Source organism: Emys orbicularis, chromosome 17 (genome assembly GCF_028017835.1).
Source record: "Emys orbicularis isolate rEmyOrb1 chromosome 17, rEmyOrb1.hap1, whole genome shotgun sequence".
NCBI classification, from domain to species: Eukaryota; Metazoa; Chordata; order Testudines; family Emydidae; genus Emys; species Emys orbicularis.
Window position 1 is genome coordinate 18,266,464 of NC_088699.1, and position 24,784 is coordinate 18,291,247.

Here is a 24,784-nt window from a genome sequence, read left to right on the forward strand (position 1 = left end):
AGAGTGTGGTACTACGTGCAGTGTTCACAAATTTTGCTGAAGAAAGATATTTATTCAAATCCAAATCCAGCAGTTCAGTATCCTCATCACTTATGATAAGCTAATAGCGTTAGCATGAAGGGAGTGGTTTTAGTGAATAGCTGTAATACAGTGATGGAGGCTACCAGTACATGGTGCCATGATTTCCATGAGGCTTGAGTATGGAGAAGGGAACTCTAGAAGAAATGGAGGGATAATCAGAAGGAAGCTGCTGGAAGCATATATGGCTGCACTCTGCCGCTGTAGCAGAATTCTTCATCTCAATCCTTGTATTCTAGTGGAGTGCTGCAGGGTTAAGATATTCTACTAACTTGGCCTGCTAAAAAGGCAGGATAAATAGAGACACACCAGAGATACAGTAGGCTCACCAAGTGTTTAGAAACTGCAGTCTGCCTCTTTGGCAGTGCCCAGAAAGTATCACAAGCCCTGGCATCCCTAATGGTTTTCATGGTCCCTTTTTATCACAGCTTAAGATCAAGGACTCTGTTAGCAATGAACCTAACGCTTAATGCAACTAAATAGTAGTAAGGGGAAATAAATTGACTTAAGACTATATTAAAGAAGTCAATAGTTCAAGAGGCTGGCAGAACAGAGAAACCCATGGAAGCCAAATCCAGCAGGATAATAGCATCAGTCTAGAGGAATGTTTTCCAAGATGGGAATTTCACCCTGCAATAGTGGGTGGGCCACAAATGTTCTGTTATGCCCAATAGTACAGTGAAATAGTGACATCTACAGCTGTCCTGTTGTCTGTGTCCTATAGTAATAATGAGAGTAGTTTCATGCCATTTGTAACTATGGGGTTGGGTTTTTCCCCTCATGGATGCTCATCCAAAAATTTGCTGTACAAATGAGTCAGTTTAAAAAATAAATCATTAATAATATATGAGGGGGCTATCGTGGGAGCTCCTGTGAGAGTCATGTTAGTACCAGTGAGTGCAGGATGTTTGGGTATTTTGTTTCTAGGGGAAGGGCAGAGGCAGCATGAACCCAGAAGGCTCATAAGGATGAGTCCCAGGGGATACATGTGAAGGCTCTGTTCTCTTGACCCACAGAAATCAGTTGTTCTATTCCTGTCAGCTTGAACTAGCTAGCTGAAAAGTCTGTCTGCAGATTTCTTAGACTCCTGGCTTCTATCAGTAACCCCATTATGATGTAATAAAATCAGCCAAAGCAATACAAAGCAAAGTACTAGGGCATTTGTGCCAGTGATGTTTTCAGAGACAGACATGAGAAGATCCAAATGAATCATCAAATCTCAGCTTCCTAGAATAAAATAAAATATCAAAACCTCTGATTCTCCCTTAGTTGAAGCAGCGCCCTATCTAAGCTACTGAGATGCTGCCGAGGGACAGAAAGTATAATTTCTTCCTTTTCTTCTCCCTTTGCATGTACTTCAGTGTTGGAATTGAAATGATTGCCAGTTTTACCTCAGATAAATATTATTTTTATTAAAAATAACAGGAGTACTTGTGGCACCTTAGAGACTAACAAATTTATTAGAGCATAAGCTTTCGTGGGCTACAACCCACTTCTTCGGATGCATAGGATCCACTGTGACGGGTTGGATCACAGAAACCCCCTTGGGAGCTGCCACCCAATGTGCAAAGACTACCCCTGCTTCTGTTTTCCCTGCCAGCTCAGGATTCCAGCACCCTGTCTTGCTGAGCCAGACACTCCAGTCTGCTCTAACAAAGACTCAGGGTCTGGATCGCTTGTCCCAAAGCTGCAAGTTTACCTGAAAACCAGCTCACAGGAGTGTGCTTGTCTTTAGCACTCAGATGCCCAACTCCCAATGGGGTCTAAACCCAGATAAATCCGTTTTACCCTGCATAAAGCTTATGCAGAGTAAACTCATAAATTGTTCGCCCTCTATGCATCCGAAGAAGTGGGTTGTAGCCCACGAAAGCTTATGCTCTAATAAATTTGTTAGTCTCTAAGGTGCCACAAGTACTCCTGTTATTTTTGCGGATACAGACTAACACGGCTGCTACTCTGAAACCTGTCATTATTTTTATTATTATTTATTATTTGTATTACTGTAGTGCCTAGTTTTGGACCAGGACCCCATTGTGCTAGGTGCTGTACAAATACAGAACAAAAAATAAATATGATTACTTCACTATTGGCTCTATTGTCTTCTGCTTCTCTATATTTACTGAGAAAATACCTTTATTACTGCAAATTGTATCAAGTTACTTATGAACCAGGTTGTGAACCTCTTGTGCTCACTGGTAGTTCTTCACACAAGTACTGTGATTTGAGTCAATGGGATTACTTGTGTTAGTAACCACTCACCAGTGTAAGTTTTCCAAGGTCTGACCCTGAACCAACCCCCCCCCCCACCACCACCAAAAAAAAAGTTACTTCCCCCTCCCCCTCCCGTAAGAATCAGAATAGTAGTGCCCTCTACTAAAGTCCTGTGAGAACAGAGGTAATAGAAGTCTGGGTGATATACTTTCATGACCCTGGCTTAGCTTGATGTGGGACACAGTAGAACTGTACTACTGGATAATAATGTAACGCTAGGTCCTTTGATACTTCCTGTGCAGAATATTAATTGGGAATGAGAATTGTGTTGGAGGATAATGGTTGGCCTTGCAAAGGATGAAACAAAGCTGCTGAAGAACTGTATGTATGGAAAGCCCTCTTCCAGAATATTCACCTACACTATAATGGGATTTTTTACTAAGTTGGTAACTAGGATGTAGCAAGGTTGATCCCACACATGCAACATGATAAACACATGATTCCTAACCATGTGGGTGTTCCTTATTGCAGCACTGAACTTGAATAGTGTTCTGCCTTAGTTCAAACATGAATAGGGGGGACTAACCCCGTGTCTGTTACCTGTTTAACCAGTACTGCTGTCTCCCACAGGCTTGATTATTCACTGCCTTGCATCTTGCGTAGTCACATACACCTGTGCAAAGTGGGTGTAAAATGCTTTCATTTTGATATTGGTAGTATTTCACACTCACTTTACACAGGCTGTACATGACTACACCACATGCAAGGCAATAAAGAATCAGGCCCCAAGTCTGTGCAGGAGGATATCTCAAAAGCGCAATGCACCATGTGAAAAACAACTTTAACCCCCGCCCCTGGCACCAGGAGCTAAGGCTATATAAAACAGCTGCCTGCATTTTCACAGAATGTACTGATGAGGATTGATAATAGAATTTCTTCAACTATGAGAATTACTGGGTAAAATTCTATGGCCTGTGTGCTATGAAAGAGTCAGACAGCATGATCATAGTGTTCTTTTTGGCCTTAATAATATTGATCTGTTGATCTCAGGGTTGTGCAGTGTGGCAGATGAATACAAGCCAACCAAATTAATATACAGTTGTAGTGGGGAAAATGCTGTTATGTGATCCATGTTTTCTGTACTCTTGTCAAATGAGTCTGTCAGTCCCTGGTTACACTTAACAAGGCTCTGTCTGTAGTGTAGACAGGGCTATAAAACATCTGTAAACATACCTGCCACTTCTCTGCGCTTTCACAGCTTCAGGCCTTCTCTCTGGCTTTTGGATGATGATTCATTTATTTCTCCACTTGCTTTTGGATGAGGTACCCATAGCTGGATTTTTTCCAACTCAGCCCAATACCCAGACAGAGAATTTTTGACCTACTTGCATTAATTAATCCTTCGTTTTAGTCAAAATCTAGAGATAAAATTACTTCAGTATTTAGAAATGTGCATGAGGAAATTAAAACTCTAATGAAACATGCTCCTGGTAAAGTACCAGGGTCACACAGCCCGAATTGTAGCCAGATGTTCATTATCCAGCGGCGTGAATCATTTTTAAGATGCTACGGACCTTCTCCTGTGAGGAGCTGAGTACCCTCAATTCCCACTTAAATCAAGAAGGGGCCAGATGAAGAGCTCGGTTCCCATTTAGGCACTCAAATAAGGTCCAGGGTATCAAAACTTAAGCTCCTTTGAGAATCTGCTCACTTGTCTAAGTGCCTAATACGGAGCTGAACTCTTTTGAAAATCTTGCTCCAATTGTGGGTGCTGAGCCTTTCTGAAAATCTGGCCCTTAGAGTTGAGGGCAGTCAGCACATTACAGATAATCAGGCCCAAGGCATTGCAAATATGGACAGAACTCACTAAGGTAATTCATTCTGTGTTGCCATTGCTGCATGATTTTGGATGGATGTTTGTTTTAACAGAGCTGCGGCAAAGAATTGTTTATGTAGGCAGTCGTGTCTCTGCTCTCTCAGGTCCTGGGCAATTTGCCCATCATCTCTCAGCCATCATATATTTGGGTTAGCAGTCAGTTTACGAGTGACTGTTCCCATCTGTCTCCACAGTAAGTTATTAACATTTAATGGGCTAACTGGGTTGTGCTAAGAAACCTTTTCTTCATTCAGCCATCTCCTTCAGCAATAACTCTTGCTGCATGATTTATTTTGACTTCTCATTGACCTATTCTCCCAGCCTAAAAAAATCTTGCTGCTCATTAAGATGTTGAGAGATAGTTACTGTGTGTTGATTGCTGTCTAAACTAAATCCATTTTTTGATAAAGATGGTAACAGAGAGATGCATATTAAGCGAGAACTCACTGGACTGATTCCACCTCAGACCTCCCACTAGGGTGACCAGATGTCCCAATTTTATAGGGACAGTCCCGGTTTTTGGGTCTTTTTCTTATATAGACTCCTATTACCCCCACCCCCTGTCCCAATTTTTCACATTTGCCATCTGGTCACCCTACCTCCCACAGAATTAGCACCTAGCTATATATAGGGGCATTTTGGAGTCAATTTATTTTACCATGGCTACAAAAGACACACATTTCTGTTTACAGAGGGTCCATGAAAACTCAGTCTCTGCTTTATGAACTATTAAATAAAGAAATGTAACTTTCTGTGCTCAGATGTTTCAGCTCCCCTTAGGCCAGAGACAGTGGGGTAAATATTTTCTGTAGATATGCAGCTCTGTTCATATAAATGAGAATTATGCATCTAAACTCCTGTGCATTGTGCTAGATATTTAAGAAAATGGATTTAGGCATAATTTCATCTTGGGTTAAGTTACAATTAGCACTAAATAAAAATTATTCAGGACTAACAGCAAATTGGTAAAGGCTTTGTGTCCAGACATCTATTAAGAGTGCAAGAACTACTATGTGTGTGATTCTAATAAGGATCTAAAGTTGAGTCATTCTTTTTCTGACCTACAATGCAATGTTAACAATTCTCACTATTTTGTCATGAGTCTCACGATACTAGCTGTTCTTCCAAGCTCCTGGGAATATGCAAGAATCTCAGTTTTCATTTAGAAAAATAAAGACATTTCCAGCTCCCTTAGTTGGGGGGAAAAAACTGGAAAACATGAACCCTAATTGCTCCAAGTCCAGAAGGCAATTTAAAAGACCTCAAAGTTGTTATTTAAAATTTCATGGTTTTTAAGCCAGTTCATGATTATTTGAGGGCTTGTCTCAGGGCTGGTCTACACGGAGGGGGGTCGATATAAGATACGCAACTTCAGCTACGGGAATAGCGTAGCTGAAGTAGACGTATCTTATTTCGACTTACCTCGGGTCCTCACGGCACGGGATCGATGGCCGCGGCTCCCCCGTCGACTCCGCTACCACCGCTCACCCTGGTGGAGTTCTGGAGTCGACGGGAGCGCGTTCGGGGATCAATATATCGCGTCTAGACGAGATGCGATATATTGATCCCCGATAGATCGATTACTACCTGCCGATTCGGCGGGTAGTCTGGACGTACCCTCAGTGGTTGTGGTTAGCAATACTGCTGCATGTTCAAATTGTGAGGAAGCCCTCTGCCATGCTTTAGCAATACCTCCGACTGATTGGGAAACTGTGTTAACAAACTCCAAAGTATTATGGAATCTTCCACTGAAAAAATTGTCAAGTATGACATGAGTTCTTTTTAGAATGGAGGAGTGAAGGGGAGAAATAGGGAGACTCCATGAGTGTCTAAGGGGAGACAAGCAAACATGTTTGTACACATATGTTCCGAACACATGGGAGATATTTTCCCCTTTTTGGTGCACATACTGTCCCTTGGAACTGACATCTCATCTGACATGGTGCATGGACATGCTGGTGTAAGTGGTGGGCATTTTGTTTAGCATTGACATAGTGAATAGCCGGTGCATGGTCATTTTTCCTTCCTTCCTCTCTCTGTTGTTAACTGGGTAATTCAATTAATTTCAACAGTAACTTACCCAGAACTGCATGAATGTCCCACAGAGCTTGTCTGCAACAAAGACAGCCATGCATTTGCCCTTCCTTATGATTTTTCATTATTTCTGTGTCTGCCTAGAAGTCTTTCTGACTCCTAGAAAAATATCAGACTAGATCATTGTGCTGTCTTCTTTTTTCTTTTTAAATCACATTAATACTGCTTTTGCGCTGACAGATATTAGGCCTTTTAGAAAGCACCATTTCACCTTTATCTCAGCTACCTACTGTGTTAGCAGCCCTGACTGCTTATTTATGACCTGCTGACTACTGCTCTCTGCTCCAGTATTAGTATCTTTTATAGCCCAGATCTTGTTATAAGAGTGTCATGGTTTTTCCCTTTCCTGCCCTCTGCCTAAAATTTCATGTGAGTGGCAGTCTAGAGAATGGCAGTATTCAACTAGTCATTCCTGTCCCTCCCATTATCTGGGCCTGATTCTCATTTACACCAAGACCCCTTGGCACCACTGTGGTGTTTAAAGAATACCACTTTATGACCCCTTTACACAGCCGGAGCAGTATTAAAGAGCCTCAGTGTAAGTGAGACTCGGGCCCTTTTGTTCTCGCTGTTGCCAGTTACAGCTGCACTTCTGTCCTCTTTCAGGGCTCAGACCTTTACCTCTCCTGGAGTGAAATGCTACAGTTTTCCTGTTCTAATACCAGGCCCTGGGCTACAGAATCTGTGGATTAACTGTTCTTACCCACCCGAGGTCCAACTGAACTGGGGTACCTGCAGTTCCTCTCAGTCTGTGATCAGTGGTGAACAGGGATAGTACAGCCTTCTTGAAACAAAAGTGGGAGACCAGTCTTGGGAGACAGACCAGTCCTCACTTACAGACAGCCCCCCAACCTGAAGCAAATTCTCACCAGCAACCGCACACCATACAACATAAACACTAACCCAGGAACCTCTCCTTGTAACAAAGCCCAATGCCAACTCTGTCCACATATCTATTCAAGTGACACCATCATAGGACCTAACTACATTGGCCATGCCATCAGGGGCTCGTTCACCTGCACATCTACCAACGTGATATATGCCATCATGTGCCAGCAATGCCCCTCTGCCATGTACATTGGCCAAACCAGACAGTCTCTACGCAAAAGAATAAATGGACACAAATCTGACATCAGGAATCATAACATTCAAAAACCAGTGGGAGAACACTTCAACCTCTCTAACCACACAGTGACAGACTTGAAGGTGGCAATTTTGCAACAAAAAAACTTCAAAAACAGACTCCAAAGAGAGACTGCTGAACTTGAATTAATATGCAAATTAGATACAATTAACTTAGGTCTAAACAGAGACTGGTAATGGTTGGGTCATTACACTAATTGAATCTATTTCCCCATGTTAAGTATCCTTACACCTTCTATGGGTCATCTCGATTATCACTTCAAAGGATTTTTTTCTCCTGCTGATGATAGCTCATCTCAATTGATTGGCCTCTTACAGTTGGTATGGCTACTTCCACCTTTTCATGTTCTCTGTATGTATAAATATCTTCTTCCTGTGTGTTCCATTCTATGCATCCGAAGAAGTGGGCTGTAGCCCACGAAAGCTTATGCTCAAATAAATTTGTTAGTCTCTAAGGTGCCACAAGTATTCCTGTTCTTTTTGCGGATACCGACTAACACGGCTGCTATTCTGAAACCTTTATTTTAACAGTGGAACAAAGCATTTAAAGCAAAAGTATTTTAAAACATGTCTTTCTGACCTAAAGGGTTCCCATCCATTGATGGTAACCTAGGCAGGCCAGTATGTTACTGTGTCTGAGTCTGGTTCCCCAAAACAACTACTCCCCAATCTCAATGAATTCCCAGGATTTACTCCTCTAGTTCAGACCAGTCCTGTAGGCTCAGTAGGAGATCAAGCCAGAGTCCTTAGGGCCAATAGTTCTGGCATTGTCTCTTAACAACTCTTAAGTGTTTTCTGAGAAGTGGCTTATCTTAAGCCATTGTGTCCCTTCCTGCTTGTGTTTTTCCCGACAGTCCCCTTTTAAACTAAACCAACATATTCATACATTAAATGTCCCAATAACCAGGTCAACATACAGTGTTCATAAGTTATTACAGAACAGCTCCAAATCCATCACACTAGTATGTCCCTTAATATGATTTGAATGTAATTTATTTGTATAGTTGGTTTATTTCCTTTTGCTTTTGAAGAGAAGAGAGAGGGAGGCATTATGCCTGGTTCTCACCAGCATTTTTAATCTGTCACGTTCATGAGCACTGAAATGCATTCTCATGGGACAGAAGTATTCTCCTGGCGTGAAATTTTACATTGCCAAGTTCCAGCTTTGAGCAAATATATGCACCACTGAAAATTGTTCATGACAGAAATGCTGACAGAGATCATCAGCTGACTATCATGGTGCTAACACACACTAATGTAATTTTATTTCAGAGCATTGTCATAATAAAAATTATTTTTGTTTTTAAAAGTCCTTACCTGTGTTGTTAGTACTACTGATCATGCAAACCTTTGCTTTTGAGAGTAATCCATACAAGGGAACAACTTGCATGAGCAACTACTATTTGTGTGAATAGGGGTTTACAGGATTGGGGACTAGATTATTAAAAACTATTTAAAAAAAAATCAAATGTTCTTGCTACCATTTGTGTTGATTGTTTACTTTTTATAAGACCCTTATCTTGGAAATTGAAACTATTTCCCTTCTTTGACCCTTTTCTAGCACAGTTTTCTGTAGTATGTTGGTTGCAAAAGCTTCAGACAAATGTTAAATTTGAAATAATTTTTCATCAGTATTTGTGGAAACATTTCAATTCATACAACCTGCAAACTCACCCTGGGATTGGAATATCAAACAGGGCTATTTCTTTCCAACACATTGTTGTTAATAATAATGTTTCTGCAAGCTAAATGATGTATTTAGTGTCACCTGTACAACCCCATTTAAATTGTGCCTGTCAGTTATACCTCATTGTCTCAGATTCTGCCCTCAGAATACCTGTAAAACTCCTGATCTTCAGATATGCCTTTATTTGCTCCTGTACAACCCCTTTGCCTGTAGGCAGAATCTAGTGTACATTATCCTTATTAGTGATCATAAGGCCTAAGAAGAATTGATTTTTACTTCCCAGGCTGAATTTGCGGGCAGTTGGGGCGGGGGGCTGAATTCTGTACTTGTAAACTGATCAAATTAACAGAATATTACTACGAGAAGCTTTATGCATAACCTTGTCATTTGTAGTTACCTATTAACCATATATTGGTATTTTCTTTAATCAGGCCACAGATAAGTGAAGAGCTCAAAGAACTGATTGTAAGGATGCTGGATAAAAATCCAGAAACAAGGATAACGGTTCCTGAGATTAAGGTAAATTCGTCATGAATGTTATATTTATTTGGAATTGTTTCATATAGTTTCAGTTGGTTTCATATTTCTTATATTACTTGTGACAAAACTTACCAGCATTTCTGTTTTGGGGATATATCAATCAGCATAGCTCAAAGGGTGAGTATATTCACTTTGCTCCATATTTGTATGACTTAACATCACTCTGATGCTGTTTATTTCTGAGAATATTAATAAAAGGGGATTTTTAATTAAAATTGTTCAAAATCTGGATAAAACACTGATAGCATTTCCCACAAACACTTGTGTAGATTGAAACCTTGCTTTTTTACTGAGATTGCTAACTCCAGTGATCAAACCTGTTTCCTCTAGCAGACATAGATGTGTGTTGCAGTGACTGTGAAGCTGAATACTATACGTGTATGTACCTGTTGTTCATACCATGCTGGCTGTTGTTACAAATGCAGGAATGGGATCAAGGCATGTAGCATCCATTTCTGTCAACATTACCTTGGTCATTGTTCTGCAAAGCTCATGAATCCAGAGCAACGAACACCCCCTGATAGAGAAAGATGCTCCAGGCTGCTCTGTATATTTTGTTTTAGGACTGATACCATGTTCTTCTATCATTAGTCACTGAGAAGTCTCACCTATTTGAAAAGAGTCAGAGGGCTTGTCTACACTGGCACTTTACAGCACTGCAACTTTCTCGCTCAGGGGTGTGAAAAAGAAAAATCCTGCATATAGCAAGTTTCAGCGCTGTAAAGCACCAGTATAGAGAGTGCCCCAGCGCTGGGAGCCGCGCCCCTCGTGGAGGTGGGTTTTTTACTCTCCCAGCGCCGCACTGCGACCATACAGCCATGATAAAGCGCTGCCGCGGCAGCATTTTAGCGTTGCCAGTGTAGACTAGCCCAGAGAAACTGAAGTTGAACAAAGCAGAGGTGGGGGTGGATTGACTGTATCTACCCTCTCCTAATTTGCATCTCTGATGTATCACTCTTGTTATTCACAGTTATTTAGGTCTAATTGTTTTGCAAACTCAGTTTGGAATTGCTATTAACAAAAAAAAAAATATCAAGGAAATTATATGGGGGATACATAAGGAAATTGCTGTTTCTGAACCATGTTGGTGCACGGAATACACATGTCTCCTAATTGAAATGCTCACACAACTCAGGTATTCCATACTTTTAATAAAAATGATTTCATTTAGGGTTGACTGTGGTGTTTTGCCTCTGAAGAGGGTTGTTATAAGCATGAATAATCATCTTTGGAATACACAATTTAATTAAGTGCCATAAAGAAGCTCTTTCCTGAGCTCTTGAAAAGTGCTCTGGACACCTGCACTAAACTCCTTTTAAAGTTTGTAGGCAGTGAACATCAGTCTTACTGAATGCTGTGGACTAGTCCCCAGGAGGTAGGCAGGTATTTTTTAAAAGGATACTGGATGCTGTTCTGATTAACATCCATAGGGGCCAGCCCTTGGACAAATCCATTGATATCAAAGAGCCCCACTCTAGTACTGTTTGTTTATACTTGAAACCCCTTGTATTATGCAGCACATTAGACCAAAATTATGCACAGGCCTCCCATGCCCTGAACTGATTTACATGGCATTATGGGACAATGCTAATTAATTACAAGATAATCTAATAAGCCATGTGGTTACTAAACTAGAGGAGCAGGGAACATAACATAAGAACATAAGAAAGGCCGTACTGGGTCAGACCAAAGGTCCATCTAGCCCAGTATCTGTCTACCGACAGTGGCCAATGCCAGGTGCCCCAGAGGGAGTGAACCTAACAGGCAATGATCAAGTGATCTCTCTCCTGCCATCCATCTCCATCCTCTGACGAACAGAGGCTAGGGACACCATTCTTACCCATCCTGGCTAACAGCCATTTATGGACTTAGCCACCATGAATTTAATTTAGGGAGCAGCACAAGAAGGTGAAGTGTTCTCTTGGGAGGGAAAGTGGGAGGCCTGCTGGAAGATGCAGGTACATCTGAGGCTCCTAAACCACATAGGAGCCACTCCTGTGGCGTTTAATTATATGGGAAAGAAGACACATCCTCCAAAAAGCTTCTTCCTGCTCCCTCGCAGTCGTCTGAACAGCTGGAAGGTGGTAGGAGGGTGACCATGTTTTTTTACTGATGTGGTATGAACATCAGTCTGTGTGGCATCTAGGCAAAAAAGGTAAGTTGTGTGGGCAATTGCACAGCCATGTAACCACATCGTGTATAGGGGCCTCTCCGTGACCCTGAAACGTCACATTAGTGATAGGCCAAAATGTTCAGACTTGGGTACCATATTATATGTTTACCTAGGTGGCCTGATTTCCAGAGCTACTGAGCATTTGCAGCAGCATCTAAAGTCACTAGTTACTGAGTGCTCAGCACTTCTGAAAATCAAGCCACTTGTTTAGGTGCCTAAATTTAGGCACCCAAGTTTGAAAACACATTATGACACTTTTCCTGGGCCTGCGTTGTTAAAGTGTCTATGTATGTGAGAAAGAGTTGCTGTTGATGACTGGGATTTTCATAGGTTTTGACTGAATTCAGTGGAAATTGAGTGCCTAACTCTTTTAGCCCATTTGAAAATGCCAGCCAATGACAGTTGGTGCTGATGGTCTGTTATGGTCTTATGGTCTCTGTAGAGACACTATGCACAGTCGCTGGAGTGCAGCAGACCCTCTGAGTTAGCCCTCAGCCTGTTGATTCAGCACATGCCAACCTATGTGGAAAATGGAGCCATACTGACTCGCAGCTTGTAATAATAATCAGCCCTATATTCATTATTTCCCCATATTAACTAACATCCATACTGTGTGAAGTACAAGGGACAAACACATTTAGGATTCTCTGCAGTGGCTTGTTCACATCTTTTTTTGTCCCTTTTCTATGTAGTTGCATCCCTGGCTAACAAAGTTTGGGGAGGATCCGCTGCCTCTGGAGGAAGAGCATTGCACTGTGGTGGAGGTGACTGAGGAGGAGGTGAAGAATTCCGTCAAGACAATCCCAAGCTTGCCAGCTGTAGTAAGTGTAAACAGGAGCTTTCTAAGGTTTTATGTTCCGGGAGATATGTCACTTTCTTTGAGCCATCAGCCTGTGAAGTAGTCTCAACGTGAGGGATAGACAAATTTCCAGTGTATGATGTGCGTGATTTAGCCATTCAAGTCAGCAGACGTTGTTCATGCCTTTGAGCTGTGCATTTACCTCAAAAGATTTACTGGTAGCGCAACACACGGGGGGCCTGATCCTGCACCCCTTATCCATATGATCATTGACGTCAAAGGGGCTACTCAGATAATAGGTGCAGGGCCAAGCTCCCCAGGTGGCCAGCACCAGAGGAAGTGAATGATAGAAGAAATTCAAATTTGGGAAGACTTATTACCAGACACACAAGACTCCAGTCCCAGCGCCACCACTCCTACCGGAAAAAGGGAGAGCAGCGAGGGAGAGTAAAGGGTTGTTTGCATTGTTTGCCGTGCAGCCGCCCGTGTACACAGACAAGGAAAGAAGCAGAGCTGCAAATGGCTCAGAAAACCCAGCATAGGACACGCTCTGGTCGTTGTTGAGCCTATTCTCTTTGGATCAGCAATAAGGGCCTGATCAAAAGCCCATGACATCAATGGGAGTCTTTTCATTGACTTCAGTGGGCTTAGTACCAGGCTGTAGGTGTAGCAACTCAGTAGGCACTAGGCACCTCTAGAGATACAGCCCTGAGAACTGGAATCCTCTTCTCTTCCCATTTTGAAGGCAATTTAATCATATGGCATTTTCCCTCTAGAAATAAATGTGTGAAACCTTTTCTTACAAAATCTTCTATGTGATGGAATAATAAACACACTGCAAAATATTGACCTCCAAGTTTAAAATAAATAATTAAAATTACAATGGGTAGTTAAGAACTCAGCCTTTCTGCTTTAGGCATTTAAACACTGGGCTCCAGTGTCGGGAGTTGAAAGACTTGCTTCCCCTTTATGAGATGTGTCCTGGCAGGTTTAAAAAATTTTTGTTTTATGAAAGGAAAAGATGAAGTTGTAATGAAAAGGGGACACTTTACTGACTGCAAATTGAGGTTATGCTTAAGTGTGCGTGTGGTGACCAGATGTCCTGGAATTGACATATGAAGTGCAGTATTCCAGACAAATATAGGCTATGGTCCAGAAAAGTCTTCCTGGCATAAAGCTAAATGCCTGCTTTTCAATTATTGAAACAAAATACTGTTAACGTATCCTCACTAATTTAAAAAGCAAAGGAAGGTAAGCCAGGTCTAAAGCCTGGTGGCTTAAGAACTTCCACACATGTGGGAGGAAAATACTAATACTATCCCATAATTTGGGGGAAAAATACATAGACCAGAGCTACAGCTGGTGTAAATCAGTGTAGCTCCATTGGTTGGCTTCAATGGAGCTACATCAATTTACATCCGCTGAGAATCTGGCCCTACGTTTCTCTACTGATTTTTAGAATGCAATCACTGAAATATTGCAGAATTTGTGAGCCTACCTAATCACCATGAGCCAGCCACCCTGTGCCTTTTAGATAAGATTGAACTGTAAAACTTGTTCTAAGGTGGCTCATGGGTTTTCCCCCAAAGGCAGAGGGTTTCTCTTTTCCTAAAATATTTGTTAAATAGTGAAAGTCAAAATGCCAGCCTATTTGACAGCCCTGGAAACTTCGGTACTCTGTTTATCCTCGTGCATCTCCACAATATCTAAGGTCTTATACTGTGCTTATAGTGATGGTATCTGATATTCTTCAGGGAATCCTGATACCTAGAAATAGAAATAATAAGATCTGTTAGTAACAGAGATGGCCCCAGACCTAAATACCGTGCACCTGACTGGAGTTAAGGATTGGGGGCGTACAAAATCTGAACTTGAATCTGAATGTAAATTTAGTGGTTAATCCCTCTAGGGGGGATGATTGTGACAATTTCTTCACCCAGCCACTGAGGTGGTGTGGCTATTTACCTCTCCTTATTTGGGGCTAGTGATAAAACCACATTCTAACCTTTAATGACTCTCACAACTTCCGTATGAGGTAGATAAGAGAACATTATTATTTCCATTTTACAAATGGGAAAAGGGATATAAAGTGGCCAGATCCTCAGCTGGTGTAAATCAGCATAGTTACATTGAAGTAAATGGAGCAAATTCATTTATGCCGACTGAGGATCTGGCCAAAGAGGTTTAAAGTGACTTCCCAAGTCACAGAGGGAGTCGTTGTCAGAGCTGGAACTAGATCTTACGAGCTCTTGGCTCCCAGTCCTGTGCTCAGGTAACCAGCCTGTTCCCTTCCCCCTAGTAAATAGGTGTTGACAATATTCATATAACTGTTTCTAGGAATGCTTTGCAACTTCAGTAGCCAATGGGTCAGCATTTATACCAAACAGAAACCTAAGGGCTATTATACAGATCCCTTTAGTTCAGTTTTTAACTGTGAAATGGCATTACAATTTTATTAAATTATTAATGAAGTAATCATTACATTCCTCTGATCTAGTGCTTAGAGCAGCATTATAACTCTGTGCCACCTATCTTCTCTGATCTGTTTTTCCTTCTTCAAAGATTTTAGTGAAGGCCATGCTAAGGAAACGCTCATTCGGAAACCCATTTGAGGTTCAGGCCAGAAGGGAAGAGAGGTCCATGTCTGCTCCAGGAAACCTATTAATGTATGTATATCTACCTCTTCTAGTGCTCAGCCTGAGCAGTATACGGCCGCTTCAATGAACAAAGTAGCGTGGGAGGAATAATGGAAACTGTTTTCAGATAATTTCCTTAGAATTTAAAGGCGAAATTCATGTGGAAATCAGTCAGTGGAGTTACACTGGGGATGAATAAGGCCTCAGGTGTCATTTGGGGTTGAAGTATAGTGAAACATCCACATTAGAACAAAGTAAACATTTCTTTGTATGGATGCAGCTCCTTCCATATTAAGGGCCACATCGGGGTGCCACCAGACTCCTTGTTGTTTTTGTAGATACAGACTAACACGGCTACCCCCTGATACTTGACATCCTGAGCTGATGTAAATGAATGCAGCTCTGTGGACTTCAGAAGAGTTGCACCCATTTAGAGCAGCTCAGAACTATCTTTTTAGCCAGTTTGTTTATTATATACTGTGTGTAGTTTAAACAGTACTCAAACATCAAGCTAGTAAAGTATCCTTTTATGAAATTCAGCTAGGTTATTTAATTCTTATGTAAGTAGCGTCTGCTCTGCTGTCCATGAACAACAGAAGTAGAAGGTTTGGAGAAAGAGGCCAGCTGAGTCATCTAGACATTAAAAAATAAGAAACCCTGTAAAACTAGAAGCATGCGGATATATTTCAGCTCCGCTCTGGAAATCAGTGACCCATGTAGTTTGTGCAAACTGGCAAACATGCACATCCTGGACTGGAAGCCAGTGAGTGACACCTTTGACATTACGTTATTGGTATTGTGGGAACCAACAAAATGCATCATATGTGATAAACCAAGCTACAGTACACAGCATACATACATCATGCCCAAAACTCAACATCTTCCATGCTAAACAAACACCACCCTTAGCAGATTCCCAAAGATGCTGATAACTTTTTATATATATTAACTAAACTACCTAACTACATCTTTGGAAATAGTCTTTTCTCTCACCAGTGTGTAGGGATTTCAGCGGGTTGCTCTCATTAAAGATGAGGGGACTTTAGAGCCCAGTCCTGTACTAATGAAGTCAGAAGCAGTTTTGCCACTGACTTCAGTTGGAGCAGGATCCAGGTAATGTGCAAATCCCCAGCACGCAATAGAGCCTAGATCAGTTAGGCCTTGTCTACACTGCCACTTTACAGCGCTGAAACTTTCTCGCTCAGGGGTGTGAAAAAAACAACCCCCCTGAGAGATGCAAGTTTCAGCGCTGTAAAGTGGCAGTGCAGACAGTGCACCAGCACCAGTTACTCCCCTCGTGGGGGGTGGGTTTTTTTACAGTGTTGGGAGAGCTGTCTCCCAGCGCTGGTGCCGCGACTGCATAGCAGCGCTTTAACGTTGGTAGTAAAGACATACCCTCAGAGTGTTCAGACAATGTTGTGCGATAAAGACTGATCCTCATTAGAACTTCTCATAAAGCTGGGAAGAACTGATCTTGAGGAAAAGGCATTTAACTGTAAGGATTTTTGTTTGATACTTGGGTCAGGGATATTAGCCAGGACCTTAGCCTAATTTTAACTCACAGTTCCCTGTATGAGACACCCAGGCCAAGTTCCAACTCCCATATGTTTCCTTAATTAGATTTTGCACAACAGATGGTAACACAGGACCTGCCATACACTGTACTAGTCAGATGTCTGGCGCCATCTAGCTGAGTGTCCTATAGCTCTAGCTATCTGCCCAGATCCTTACAACAGAGAGAGAGAATGACTACATCCAATTAGATACTTTTCTCCTTTGTATCCACCTCCCTTCTCCCATCTACTATGGGAGACTCTTTCAGAGGTGGGAGAGTTAAAGGACCTTGATTACCATAAAGAAGCGCTTTTGCTCTTTATATTTTATTGCCTTAACCTTTTCAGAACCAAAAGCCTGCTGTAAATCTACCTCATGATTAACCAACTGTGGATAATGAACAGCACTCCTAATCCAGAAAGGAAAGAGTTACTGCAGTCATGTTGAATTGAACCTGGCTAACAACAGAAGCACTTCTAGCCTTAGAACCTTACCTAGAACAGGTTTTTCATATCTTTTTCCCAGGGACCCAATCCTGTGAGGTGCTGAGTGCTTCCTTTTAGGGTTCTGAGCATGCTCAAATCCCATTGAAATTTGGCCTGTAGTGAGTGCAGAGATGTACCATGCTCTCTGAGTTCTGCTGCCAGTTTCCTGAAGCTCACTGATTTTCAGTCTACAAACTGACAGTTTCAATCCAGGCTGGCAAGCGAGATGTCATCCAAGAGACTGCTCTATATGATGTGATTTTGAGCTTCAAGTACAGTCTCAGGGACATGTCAGAAGAGCATTTCAAATGTGGATACTTCATCAGCTTAGTGGGAAGAGCTAATCTTCACTTTATATAACTCTCAGACCATCACCTTCCTTTCCTGTTACCCTATGACCAGGGCCGGCTCCAGGCACCAGCCCACCAAGCATGTGCTTGGGGCGGCGCCTGGAGGGGGGCAGCGTGGCGGGGCCCCGGCCAGGCTCGCCGCCCTCCCCCCGGCGCTCCGGCCGGTCGGGGAGAGCGGGGCCCCGGCCGGGCTTGCCGCCCTCCCCTGCCGCACTGGGGGGGGGGGGGGGGAGGGGGCGGCGGGTGGCTTTTTTGCCTAGGGTGGCAAAAAAGCCAGAGCCGGCCCTGCCTATGACATTGCTACTGTCACCCATATCCTCACATCGTTCCTTGCCAGTGAGTCTCTTCACTCTATGATGTTGAGACTTTACTGAGTCTAAAGAAAAATACCAAATAGCTGTCACACCCTCCAGAGTATTTAACTCAGGGGAAGCAATGGGTGCTTTTTTTTTCTTCAAATCTTATCCTAACTGGTATATTAGAATTTTCTCTTGTTCTCATAGATATCACTGAGATACATAGAAATAGCCATACTGGATTAGACCAGTGGTCCATTTAGTCTGTCTGACAGTAATCAGTGCCAAATGTTTAAGAGGAAGGTAGCATAAGAAACCCTTTAGTAGGCAATGATAGAATAAACTACCAGTAGGAGATGTTTCTTTCTGACCTCTTATGCCCTGAAGCATGAGAGTTTATATCCCTTCTAAAAAAATCTTTATCCAATCTGTCTGATTTTTTTTAATCTTATTAAGCTTCAGTGACAGGTTGTATACCTCTATTGTGTCCCTTTTATCTATCTCCTCTCTAAATTGAACAATTCTGGTCTTTTCAGGTGTCTTCTTGTATGGAAGCTTTTCCGCACTTCTAATCATTTTCATCCACCATGTCTGGACTTAGTTTCCTTAATAGCCTCTTGTGTGGCACTGTGTCAAAGGCTTTTTGAAATAAATTATGTCAGCTAGTTCTCATTTATCCACTGTTGTGTTGGCTTGCTCAAGGCACCTGATTTACAATAATGAGCCAGTTCACTGATTGAATCAAAGCCAATTTGTGGTTGCGCCAAAACAAGGAAGTTTATATCTCTTCTTTAAAAAAAAAAACTTTATCCTATCTATTGTAACCTTTGTGTGTGCAAGTGCTGTCCTCTTACTTAATTGTACCCAATCAGCTTATGTGCTATCATGCAATCAGCATTTTTGGCACCTTCCAGTAATGTTTGATTACCCTGAACTAAGACTTGCAAAAATGGACCTTATGGACCAGCATAGGAATGTTTCTAATTAAATCAAGAGACATTGACACATCAGACAGTATTTCTTACATACAGTGATGTATTTAACACTGTAAACAGATAATTTAAAAGAATATGGATTTTTCTTTTTATACATTGTAAAAGTTAGATCAGTGCATGAATGAAAGAGATGTAAGCTTCTTATCTTTCCTTGTGTTTTGCTTCATTGCATTTAAGAAAATACAGAAAGCAAGAGACAAAGCTATTTTATTTCTATGAAATCTATGAAGTGGGAGTGTTCATTGTACTAGGTGAATTATGTCCTGATTACACTGAGTACATTTGCAAAGAGAAATTGTGCTAGATATTAAACCCATGCTTCATGCCATCCATTTACAATGGATTGTTCTGTATAAAATCATCTCCAATATAGAAGTAAAATAAAACATAAATGTACATGTTATGAATGGTGCCAAGTTAATTAAAATAAATCTAGAACAAGTGTAAAGGATAACAAACTTCTAGGAGCTAACAATGTTAAATGACATTGTTACAGTATAAGGGCTTGATATTGCAAAGTCTGGCCCTGATCCCACAAAGCACAACTTTAAGCACATGAGTAGTCCCACTGAAGTCATATATTACATATATTTGATTGGAGGTCATAGTCGTACTCAGTGTGCTCTAATTTAAGCATGTGCTTAAATCCTTTGCTGGGTCAAGGCCAGAGTGCTCAGCATCTTGCAGGATTAGTCCAAAGGCAATATTGTGTATGCTGCTTCGGAAGTTCACGTTCAGGGACAGTATGTGTCTTCAGAATGGTGGGATAGATTCTCAGCTGGTATAAATTGGAGTAGTTCCATTAACTTTAATGCAGTATGCCATTGACACCAGCTGAATATTTGGCCCATTTAGTCTTTAAAACAAGTACACATAATACAGAACAGTAAGGACTAGATTGAGGGAAGGTTATACTGTAGGGTGGCTGATCTGTTATATGCCGCCACTATCTGCCACCTGTCTTCAGTACATACAGCATCGGCAATGATGCAGCTCTATTATCCAGATGTTCCTCAATGGGAATTGAGAGCACTTTGCACGATCTAATAGTGAGCCTCTGTGTGCTGACAACACACTGGAAACCAAAGTGCAACCTGTGTCACCTTTATTATATTAAAGGTATCTCTATTATATTAATGAAGCAAACAAATTTAAAAAAAATCCCAACACTGTTTTTCCACAGCCCTGACTGTACTGTCCTTGAAGTGTGGTAAATCAGTGATTGTAATGTTGCATTTAGTTTCAATTATAGGAAGGAAAATTACTTTCATGTTCCTATATAGGAAAAAAAGAAAAGCAATTAGAAAACTTTCCCAATTTCACGTTCAATTTGTGTAATTAGGCTGCTTGTAAAATAGTTGGGGGTTTTCTAAGCCATATGCACTGGGTGCTGCTGAAGTCAACTTGCATCTGCGCCAATGTCAAGAATCTTCCTGCAATAAGCCTTTTGACAGCTGAGTTAGCTTTTCAGTATCTGGTGCCTAATTAACATTTCTGAAAAGGGATCTGCCCTTTAAAAAAAGAGAGGAAGATGCCAATTTAACAGCCTACTTATTGGGTTTCTTAGGTTGGAAGCTGCCTGACTTAATTAATTTCTTCACGATCCTTCTACTACCTGCTCACAATATGCCAAGCTCTATTCTGGGAAATGCTTAGGGAAGAAGATGCAGATCAAAGTTCTTTGCAATAGCAGGAGGCCTTTCATAGCTGTTACAGATTTTGGTCCTTAAATGGCCCTGTTTAAAAATAGTTTTTAAATTCATGGGGAGGGCTTAAATTCTTCAATTCTTGTAACATTTTGAAAAATCCTTTCCTGTTTGTTATTTATTTCTTTACTTAGATGTCTAGAAATGTTTAAAAGGCACCTATGCGTAGGTATTTGGCAATATATTACAATTGAGTGGAGCTAAAATGAAGACGGCTGTTTTTAGCGACACTATTTATATAGCTTCTGCCTCAGGCAAAAGTACCACTGTACACCTACATCACTGATTGAGCTTGGAACTGTGTTTAACTGCTGCTATGGGTCACAAACCACTGTGAGGCTGATCTCCTGGCTCTCACTTTGGTCCCTACATGCTGCTCCAGTGCACAGGCAGCACAGAGAAGACTGCCATAAGATAGAGCAGCCCTGAAGGCTGCTCTGACTTATGCTGGGGGGGAGGTCATTTTGGTCACAGCAGCAGCTTCCTGGAATCTGAGCAGCTCAGAGGTAGTGTAAAGCCATCTGTAACTCCCCTCTGGGCTGTTCTGTCTGTGCAGAGTCTCTCAGGAGATCTGCACTGAATCTGACCCTTTGTTTTTTTAGATCCTACATGCTATGGGCCAAATTCAACTATGATGTACCTATTACTTCAGTGGAGCTACATTAGGGATGGATTTGGTCTCTTGCTTTTAAATTTCCCAGTCACTGAATACAGGTTTTTAAAAATCCCAACTGTTCAGTATTCTCAGTTAGCTTCCATTGTATACATCTTTATTATAGGTGTGTAGGTTCCCCACCTGAGTCAGATTCCTCTCATTAATGCAGCCATAATTTCACTGCATTTATTACTCTCATTTATTACTGCTAACACATCTCAAATTAACTGAAAGATGTTTTGGCAGATCCACTATACTTGCACATTAAGCACTGCTTTGCTGTTGGTAAAGTGTGGTTTTCAGCTACCGTATACATGGGATTATTCTTCTTATTTACAGAACTTGATCCTGTTCCCACTGAGAGATCAGATCACAAGGTCCATGCCCTGAGGAGCTTACAGTCTAAATAGAGAAGGCACAGACAGGGGATGAGGGCAGCAAGATGCAAAGTGACCAGTGAAGCGGGGTGCTCAAACAATCTGTGGAGTGGGGGTGATGAGAGCCATTGAACCAAACTGTAAACCCTGTATATAATAGACACCACTTTAAGCCAGGGGGTGTGGCAGCATCCCCAGCACCCATAGTTCCAGCACCTATACAGTGAGGTTATGAAATAGCTGTAACAATGGAGCTTTTCATCTGAGAGTCGCTGGTTCAAACAGGGCCAGTTTAGCCATGACTGGTGGCTTTTTGGTCATGTGTTAATGAGTTAGCAGACTCAGTTTAGTTCTTGTTAACAGGTATCCATGTCACCACAAAAAGTTGTCAGGTTTATTGACAGTCTCAGCAGAGTCCAAGGACTGAATAGCCCAGGACCTGTTCTCTCCATGAGCAGCTGGTGACCCCGCTGCCTGGGAAACCTAACCACCAGCCCCGCCCCTTGTGCCCGAGGCCCCGCCCCTCCCTTTCTAACTCCCCCTCCCCCACAGGAGCCCAAAGCACCCCCACCGTGGCCCCCCAGCGCCGGACGGCCAGGGGTGGGGGACCAAGGCCCCAGCTCCGGTGTGCCGCAGCCTGAGCACCCCCAGCCCCTGGGTGGCGCGGCCACAGCGCCCCCAGTCCCGGTGCTGCAGGTGGCCAGGCAGGACGATCGCTGTGCCCCCAGCCCTGGGACTCTGTGTGGCGCAGTCACTGCACCCACAGCCCCAGGGCTCTGGGCGGCCCCTAGTCCCGGTGCTCAGGGGGCCAGCAACGGGCAGGCGGCGCGGCCCAGCACTGGCGGCCCCGAGTCGCTGCAGGAGGCACGCTGGCCTGCCGGTGGGGCCACAGTAGGCTGTTTGGGGAGGCAAAACCTCCCTTGCCTACAATACCCGCCGCCCCTGACTCTCTCCAAAACTCAATTGAGGCACATTGGTGGGGCAGCACGTTCAAGACACACCTTGCCAGTGCTGTGCCTATTGTGCTGAGAGAGGATGCCAGCCCCCAGGGCTATCACTCCAGCACCTTTTACCAAAAATACATTCAGTTTTAAAACATATCCTGTTGACACTTGTAGCCAGGTTAAAGGCTTTATTGTTGATGGTATTGGCAGGAGACTGGCTGCAGAAAGGATGCCAGGTTTGACTTCACCCTTAATTTCACAAAATATGTGTTTAAGTGGTACATCTACACAGCAAAAAAACACCCCTGCAGTAAGTCTCAGAGCCCGGGTCATGCAGTAAGTCTCAGGGTCCGGGTCAATTGACTTGGGCTCATGGGGCTTGTGCTTGGGGCTAAAAATATTAGTGTAGATGTTTGGGCTCAGGCTGGAGCCTGGGCTCTGAGAATGAGGAGGAGGGTCTTGGAGCCCAGGCACCAGCCTGAGCCCAAACGTGTACACATTGTCAATGGAAAATCCTGTCCAAGTAAATTTCACACTCATATGTTTTTCATTGCAAGGGAAGGATTAGTGCTTTTATTAAAAGCTATGGCTCATATTGTGGCAAGGGTAAGTATTATTATAGTCTAACTAATGGTTTATAGAATAACTTCGGCACAGAATTTCACAACATCTTGTTACTCTAGAAGCATCACATGCAGAAGCACCCATCATCTACTAAGTGGTTTAATTGCCTAACTCCTGCTCAACTTGTGTCCTTCGGTAGTTAATAACACGACATGTTCATAAGACTTCTACATGCTAGGGACACAGACCCGTATGCTGCTGAACACCCTCAACTCCCACTGATTTCAGTAGGTGTTGATGGCACTGAACAGCTTGCTGGAAGCAATTGGCACCCTGCAGGATCAGTTGCTGTTAGCACAGGTGATTACTCCAGTATGCACAGCACTGCACTATGGGTGGCAGCATTAACTGTCATGGTTTTTTATTTGGTCTTTAGCCTTAGTAAACATTGCTGACTAATACCCCATCCTCTATTTAATTTCATTCCCTTAATATTCAGAAACGTGCTCATTTGCCTTTTGCCAGCATCTTCTTTACCATTTTCTTCCTTTATCTCATTGTTTGCCCTTAGGGACAGGTTCCTCTTAAGCTCATCTGTATATTTGCATCCATCTTTAAGGTAACTGTGTGTTTGTGTTTCCCCTGGGTGCAGTAGAATTATAAGTCCTCTCTTCAGTTGTCATGCTTTCTGTGTTATTGAGAACATAAAATTCCATCCTTCATATAGGAGCAGTATTGTTACAGTAGTTATGTAGTTTGTTACAGTATTTGTGTGTGTGTGACACTAACATTCATTCTCTAAGTTACTTGAGATTTTTCTTGGTCATGTTTCCTCACTCTTCTTTTTTTCTTTTGGGAAGGATGGGAGAGGGAGACTTGGTGAGTTTTAGCAGAGATGGGGCTTAATCCAAAATCCTAGATCCAATACCCACAAAATTTGGGAATCAGATCTGAACTTGCAGCTCAGGCCCATCTCTAATATTTAGAACTTATGAAAGATTAATAGATGTGGCTACAACCAAATATGCAGCAGGCAATTCTACCAATACCTCTACTCTTCAAGTTTCTGGGACTCTGCTGTGATGAGTTGGGGATTGGTCCTGCTTTGAGCAGGGGGTTGGACTAGATGACCTCCTGAGGTCCCATCCAACCGTGATATTCTATGCTTCTATGACTGATATGGACAAAACCTCTTGGTCTACATTTCAACATTTCTCATATCCATCAGGACTTAAGCAGACAGCATGCATATTTTGCAACAGATTCCACAGATCTGTCCACAAAGTATGCTGTCCAATTTAAAACAACAACAACAACAAAATAATGTAGTTAATGTAAACCATTAGAGATGATTAAAAAAAGACATCTCAGTGCAAAATCCCACTGTGCACAGCCAGCTCAAAGCACAGTTATTCTGCCTTGAGTTTGACAGAGATGGTTTCAGATGAATGCTTGGAAATTAATCATGTCTCTTGAAATTCCATTTGAGCAGCTCCATTATTGTGGAGACAATTGTTTACTTAGGAGCTCATTTATCACTGTAAAATAAATAGATGAATCAAACTAGGGACACCTCCTGCTGCAAGAGTGAAAGATTTTGAAAAGATTCTCCAGAAGTACT

General features: G+C 42.2%; 1 protein-coding gene across 2 annotated transcripts in view; it reads left to right on the top strand.

Annotated features, from left to right (window-relative positions):
• CAMKK1 (calcium/calmodulin dependent protein kinase kinase 1) overlaps window positions 1-24,784 on the top strand; it is a 120,917-nt gene that overhangs the window by 92,821 nt on the left and 3,312 nt on the right. Inside the window, exons 12-15 of one of the 2 annotated variants that reach the window (XM_065418215.1) lie at window positions 9,521-9,608; window positions 12,495-12,623; window positions 15,164-15,267; window positions 23,735-23,782. In XM_065418215.1, coding sequence (XP_065274287.1) covers window positions 9,521-9,608; window positions 12,495-12,623; window positions 15,164-15,267; window positions 23,735-23,782 — 369 coding nt within the window. Of the gene's footprint in view, window positions 1-9,520; window positions 9,609-12,494; window positions 12,624-15,163; window positions 15,268-18,458; window positions 18,589-23,734; window positions 23,783-24,784 lie in introns of those variants that run through there. The other variant, XM_065418214.1, reaches the window with a different exon arrangement.